Below are 7,384 nucleotides of genomic sequence, written 5' to 3' on the forward strand. Positions count from 1 at the left end.
TGTGAATAAAGGTAACAGAGACAATTACATTTGACTACGAAAGGTCGTAAGTATAATAGTCAAATTCAGTCATTACTATTGATTAATTGGATTTGAGGTTGGTCAGGGAAGAAGCGGTTGAAGATATTTCTTTTGGATGTATAGCTCCGGTTCTTCATTCGGTTGGCTACTACTTCAGCCGTTTGAAGGACTTGAAGTCTAACAAGCCTTAGCAAAAAATTACTGACCCTATAAATAATTGAAAAGGATTCGTTTATACTGGCACTATGACCAGTTTGCATTAAATGAGCCAATATCGAGTTGCTCACTTTCTTCATCAGACCTTTGATTAGCCACGCTAAGAGGTGTTCGCGAGCACAAAATTGTAAATTCCTAGAAATTCGATTAATATAAATTTCTCTGCAAGGGCAGTAGAACTGATAAATACAAAATGAGGTGGTCATTCTAGGTAATTCATCTTTTAACCTAGGTATCACCACTGGGCACGTAGAAAACACTAATTATAGTTCTCCAGCGTTAAAAATGTTTTGGATTGTTCTGAGTAATTTTTGAGTTAATATTTCGCTAGGCACATCTCATCTGAATTGTAGGCGCATGTAATTGTACGAATATGGAATGTACTTATCATCTCACTAGTGAACTAAATGAATTTTGAAATATAAGACAAAGGAGCTAACCTGAAAAACAGATTTTTCTTATACAATAAAATGACAAAATAAACATGATCAAATATCACAGATGATGGACGAAAATTGATTTGTAATTCACTCATTCTCCAATCAATTATTAATACCTAACCATTAGTTCTAACTTTTACTCTTACCGATGCCCTTCTGGAGTTAATGCCAGTCCCAAGTCCGGGTAAAGGAAGAAGGTTGAGCATAGGGCTGGCAACCCCGTCCCGTAGAAAAAATCTTGCTAAAAAAACACACCTGAAAAAAAATAATTTAAACCACTTAAACTTTGTGTTGTGACTTTATAAAAAATAAAATAGAGCGTACGACAATTCGTTCTTGATTTTTATGTCCGGCTTTTATCACGTGAATTATCCACCAATCGAAGTACGACTTTTCCAATCTTAACACCGTGACAAATCAATGACGTTCGACCAGTATGAGTAGTCTAGCGTCCTTATTGGTCCTTTGTCCGTCTAGCCCTTCCAATTGAGTCCAGAACACCAATTGTAGCTTCTGCTATACGAATCTATGCAAATCATTTATTTTAAGCATACTCGGCTTATATACCGGACAGACAGACCGCATCACACCATCAAATAGAAAATAATATTTGTACAAGATCAAGCCAAGTGTGGCTGTGAACGTGGGAGACAATAATCAATAAACTGAGTATAATTTAGGAACAGTAAAACGTACAGTAATAATTCATAGGTCAAAATGAAGCTTATAACAAGATGAATATAGATATACACAATCGAATTACTCGATAGTTAAACAATAAGAATATATATAGAATAATAGTCTACTAATAGGTCCTGGGAGTTACCCGTACTTATGTCTTCACTGGGATATAACACTTTGCTCTAGAAGTTGAAGGGTCTTTATACAAAAGAGTTCGAGAGCTGAGAAAGATAAGCTTAAAACAGTCACGATTAAATTCGTTTGGAATTGTTGTTTGAATTTTTTCATTAATGTTTAAGACTTTAATTGATCAATCCCTTTTGTGATGTTTGTCGAGTCTTTAAGTGAACATCTTCAATTTTTATCTTATGTTACAGGATTATATTATTCAAATCAATACATTACCTGATCATGATCTTCCCATATATTTTAATTTATCATCGAATATTGAAAATAGTATACAAAGAAATGAAGCCAATCGTGTTATTACTCAACTTAGATTACTTAATCGACCATTAATGGATATAAAACATAAATTTGATAAAAATTTATGGAGTAAAGAATTAGGACCAATATTGATATTATGGAAGAAACTTAATCAAGGTTTAAATTTATTACAGGTAAATTAATGTATATAATAAATGAATGAGTTATATTTTTGATAAGTCTTACTGATTGATATGCTATATACTCGGATCCTAAGCTAGTCTTGTAACCCCCCAAGCTAGAACTACACAGAGACTTAAACACGAGAGAAAAGGCGCAAAATATATAAGAGAAGCACTTTACTCCAAAGGTTTCTTCATGTACAGAAAATATAGGGTTTTTATAGTATTTTAGAAGTCCTTAGGTTTTCCTGAAAATTCTGGGATGCTACTGAACATAATAGCAGCATAGTAATCAGCCAATCAGAAACCTTACATGTGACTTTTCATTTTCACGATATTTCTAGCAAAACTTCTAATCAAACGCTGATTGGATAAAATGCTTCTTAATGTTTCCTGAGCTTGTCATGTCTATTGCGAGAAATTTTCAGGATCACCCCAACAGTTTTCTAACTTTTGAGATATTACACATCATTTACAAATCAGATAACTTTATCTCATTCTACTGGGTTCACCTTCATGTCACCAATTGAACTGTACACTATCCATCCACTAAATATGAGAACTAAAATGATAGAAACTATTTTTAAAAATCTAGAGTAGATGAATTTTACTGTTTTCAAATTTCTCCTTATTTGTATAAACACACTGGGTCTATCTTCGGCTTCATATCTGAAAGTTATCAGAAGTTAAACTTTTTAGGTTCCTGTTCTATCAAACGTCTTCCTTCAAAATATGTTACATCGAAGGACATCAGGGTAGTCTTCACAAGGTCTACAAGTCATTTGATCACTGGGATTTATTCGCCGATCGACATACGACTTATACAATCTTAGTACTGTGCCAAACCAATAGTGTGCCATCGGTATGAGCAGCTTAACGTCTCTATTGGTCCTTTTCCCTTCTAACCCATCCAGTTGAGTTCAGAACACCAACACCAGCTTCCACTATGCGAATCATTTATTTCAAACATACTTGGTTTATATACCAGACAATCAGACCGCATCACATCATAAAATAGGAAATAACATTTATACAAGATCAAGCCAAAAAGTGGCTGTGAACGTGGGAGACAGTAATCAATAACCTGAACATAATTTATGAACAGTAAATTGTATAATAATTATCTATAGGTCAAAATAAAGCTTACAATAAGAGGAACATACTTAATCTAGTTACTGAATAGTTATAGAATAGGAATATATATAGAATAATAGTCCATTAATAGTTCTCAGAAGTTATCCATAATTTAATCTTCACTAGGATCTAACAGAAATAAACAAAATTACTAAACCAATGAGCCGGCATCCAACAGTGTTAATGTCTAACTTCATCATCATCATCATCATATGCTCACTAGTGACTGGCTTCAAGAGGTATTTTCTGCAATTCTAGTGGGAAGCAAAGACCAGCGGAGTTCAACCAGGTCTGTTGTGAGATATCAACTCACTGAAGACAATGGTGAACGGTTGCTCAATTTCATGGATTGGTTGAAGTTAGACGTTAACACCGTTGGATGCCGGCTCAGTTGTCTAGTGGTTAAGTGCCCTGACGCGAGACTGATGAGTCCTAGGTTCGAATCTCGCGTGGCGGGATCGTGGATGCGCACTACTGAGGAGTCCCATAATAGGACGAGACGGCCGTCCAGTGCTCCCAGGTTTTCCATGTTGGTCTAGCTTCAATTGATTCATGATTTCAACTATAAAATTACTAAAACTATCAAAGCTACAAATTTCACACCGAATTAATGCAAAGAATTTTTTAAAAAGTATCACATTGGAAATGAAACAGAAACTACACCAAGCAATCATATTCAGTTATAAACGGAAACTGTTGAACAGTAATTACAATGACTTAAAAACGTAATTTTACCTTTTTATCCCATAATATCACTTTCCTCTCCTAGTCGGAATCTTTTGAAGACTTAGGGATGGGTGTAAATTAGGGGGTTTCAGTAACAAGTAAAAGTCAGTTAAGCGTTTTACGGAAATAGTAGCACACGGCTTAACTGTTAATTACTTTACTATATGAATTTTTTTAAGTAAAACAATGTGTAGCTTTTTGGTTGGTGACTACTTTTGTATTATTACTTTTTCTCTCAGTCTCGAACGTCAAACAAAACTAACAAATCTGCCGTGTCCAAATCAGGAGACGATGTCAGTTTTGAGAATAAATCAACAACTGAAAGTCCGATTCGAGAATTTTTACATTTAGAATTATATAATGCTCTTCAGCTTATTCAACATGTGCATTCGAGTTTAGCTAGTATTGCACGAGCATGTAAAGGGACTCAGTTAGTAACTGGATTAATGCATCAATTAGCTAAAAGTTTATTACATGGTGAAACACCTGATTCATGGTTATTACAATGGCCTGAAGGACCGAATGAAGTAGTCCCTTTCCTACGAGAACTAGTTGTTAAATCAAATGCTGTACAAGTAAGTTATTCATATTTTGTGTGATGATATTTCTCCCTATTTCATTTAAATTATAGAGATTGCATTGTCACATACTACATTCAGTCTGTCAGTCACCATTAATTTAGCAACTGGTACGCATGTATATCGATTCAGTTCCCTATTTCTTACTGATAAATATTCAAGTTTAACATTGTATAAAAAGGACTTTTACTGCTTAACTAGCAGCAGTAAATAACTCTTTAAAATAAAATAAATTTCTAACCAATCAGCATTTAAAGGGTCAGTTCTAAAGAACACTTCTAGTTGAAGGCTCTCGACCAAAAATCGTAGCCAGGTACATGTCACTTATAACTCCTCACATTTTGTAGATGGTTAAATCATTAAAGCAGTGTTTGAAGGGATTAATATCTATATGGGATCTGAAATGTGTATTAAAGCTCTCATTTTCATTAAAACCGAAAACAGTCCGTATTAGCAGAACAAGTTTATCATTTTGAGTTTTCACTAGGATACCCAGAATTTAATAAATTTTGACTACGTTTAGAAACATGAGTTTACTTCTGCTTACCAACACATTTTCATTTCGAGTGTCATCAAAATCGAAGAAACTAAGAGAATCAATCATCATAACACTATTTATAAGATTTATGCACCAACACATTTTCTATCGAAATACGTATATCTAGAGTTTGAAGTGATCTATATATGTCAAATGTGTGTGAATGAGAAATTTGCAATCAGGTCACGTGTTAGTTAGTAGATTACAAAATACATAAGATTATACACATTAGTAGTGAAGTTGTTTTTCTAAATTTATGGAAAGATAAGTGGCTTAGCTTTAATCGATTCACGAATTCAACTAGTAAATTACTACAATCTGCACAAAATCCCGTTTCTGATAATAATAATAATCTTGATTAGGTTAAGTTGAATTATCAACGAATGGAAGGAGATATGTATACTAAATCTATTAATTATTTCACTATGATATACAATTTAATTGGGGATGATTTAGGAATTACTGAACTTAAAGCTGATTAAGGCAGTGAAATAGATAGGATGTTTTGTCTTTACGACCAATACAATCAAATTTCTTGGTGTGAGATTGTTAATGCTTAATCATTTTGGAAGATTAGAATCTGGATAACCTTTGGCAGGTTGTTTGAAACACGGTAGTTATAGATCGGGTGTTGTTTGCTGAAATTTTGCAGATCATAGGAAAAAAAGTATAAGAAGGAGGTGGTCGTATTTATTTTCTATTTTTATGTTTTCAACGTATATCCCTTCCTATCATCCATCATACTAATTCGTACAGTCATACCGGTCAACTATTACAAGCTTTGTGTCACTTAGATTCAACCATTTATTACCAAACAATGTATATGAAAACGTAATTAGTGCCAATTATATTATTATAATCTGTACATTATTTTCGTTTAGGATCGATATCAGTTGTGGTACCATGGAGAACCACTGAGCACTGGAGAGCTGTTTCGTCTTCATCGAGGAGTTACTAGCAGTGCGTACTCAGTCAGGGATCTCATCTAAGTGATAAGCGTCTAAGTTTGAGTTAATTGTTTGGAATTCAATGGTCCATTTTTCTTAAGTCTTACTAATCCATGACAAAAATCATTTATAAATCAAACTAGCTTCTATATAAGCACTTAATCAAAATGTTAGCATGACCATTTTTAATTGAAACTCGCTAATAGAGATCATAACGAATGAACTTATTCCTTACTTCAATCGATTTGTTCTATATATCTTTTTTAATTTCCATTAGACGTGGACCAAACAGGTAGAAAATAATCAGTTTTCCAACGAACAAAATGTACAATGTTTAGACTTAGCTAATCTATTTCATCCGGCCACCTTTTTAAATGCTTTACGTCAACAAAGTGCAAGACGCTTGAATGTACCAATTGACACACTTAAACTATCATGTCAATGGCTGGAACCGAATGATCGTAGGAGTATTTCCTCTAGTAATAATCAATCATTACCAATACGTATTACGAATTTAAAATTGGAGGGTGCCAATTTCCGAAATGGTCAACTTAGTCAAAGTTGCCAAAATGATCCAAGTCTAATTCAACTACCAGATATTTTATTAAAATGGATTCAAAAAGTAATAATTATTTTGTTTAAACCATTTAATTCATTATCATTTGTTCGATGATCGATATATTTCAGTCTTCATACCATAATACCAGGAAATGGTAGACTTCAGATAACTTTTGACTCACTAGATGTTGTATAATTGACTGCAACCAAAACTCTTGAATAAAGGATATACTTAAAAGTACAACAGTTTGATTTTAAATGGCATGGAAGTTTCACCTGTGATTGGTGAAAACTTTTATTTGCCAGGCAAAACAACATGGCACTTAGTAAGAATGTGGGTATTTTTCGGTTGTGAGATAGTTGGCAATTTTTATTGAAACTGGTTAATTAATTCATTTAATCACAAAGCATTCTCAACAAAATTATTGGACCAATCATATCTGATTTGAGAATGTTACCCACAAAAGACAACGCTAAATGGTTTCTCAATATCGTGAATTCATCGAAGTTAGACTTGTACACCACTGGATGCCGGCTTAGTGGTCTAGAGGTTAAGTGCCCGCGAGGAAGGTCGAAGGTACGTACTTCTGATGAGTTTCATACTGACGAAATGCCCGTCCAGTTCTCCCAGGTTTTAAGTTATCTACACTGGATTGGTTCTTGATCTCAGTAAAATAAAGTTTTTGAACGTAAGACTTATGTTTTAAACGGTAGTCTACTCGAAAGAAGTAAAACTGCTAACTACCCAAACAAATACATTCAACCTAGCAGTTTAATCCATAGAATCAAAGTGAGACTAAGGACTAAACAAGCATAACATTATTCAAAATTCAGTGATTAGTAAGTACTAAGATCTCATCCCCAAAGGAGGTCATTTGTGACTTAAACAGTTCGATGGTTACACACCAGGCTGGAAACCTACAAACAACATTTTCGT

At 33.8% G+C, this 7,384-nt stretch overlaps 1 protein-coding gene across 1 annotated transcript in view; it reads left to right on the forward strand.

The window, feature by feature from the left end:
• Smp_165620 (hypothetical protein) overlaps positions 1–6,562 on the forward strand; it is a gene marked incomplete at both ends in the record, with an annotated part of 110,947 nt that extends 104,385 nt beyond the window's left edge. The window contains 3 exons of the mRNA XM_018798098.1: positions 1,736–1,978; positions 4,066–4,401; positions 6,167–6,562. Coding sequence (XP_018646725.1) covers positions 1,736–1,978; positions 4,066–4,401; positions 6,167–6,562 — 975 coding nt within the window. The remainder of the gene's footprint in view (positions 1–1,735; positions 1,979–4,065; positions 4,402–6,166) is intronic.
• Between the last annotated feature and the right edge of the window lie 822 nt (positions 6,563–7,384).

The sequence above is a fragment of the Schistosoma mansoni genome, assembly GCF_000237925.1.
Source record: "Schistosoma mansoni, WGS project CABG00000000 data, supercontig 0156, strain Puerto Rico, whole genome shotgun sequence".
In the NCBI taxonomy this organism is placed as follows: domain Eukaryota; kingdom Metazoa; phylum Platyhelminthes; class Trematoda; order Strigeidida; family Schistosomatidae; genus Schistosoma; species Schistosoma mansoni.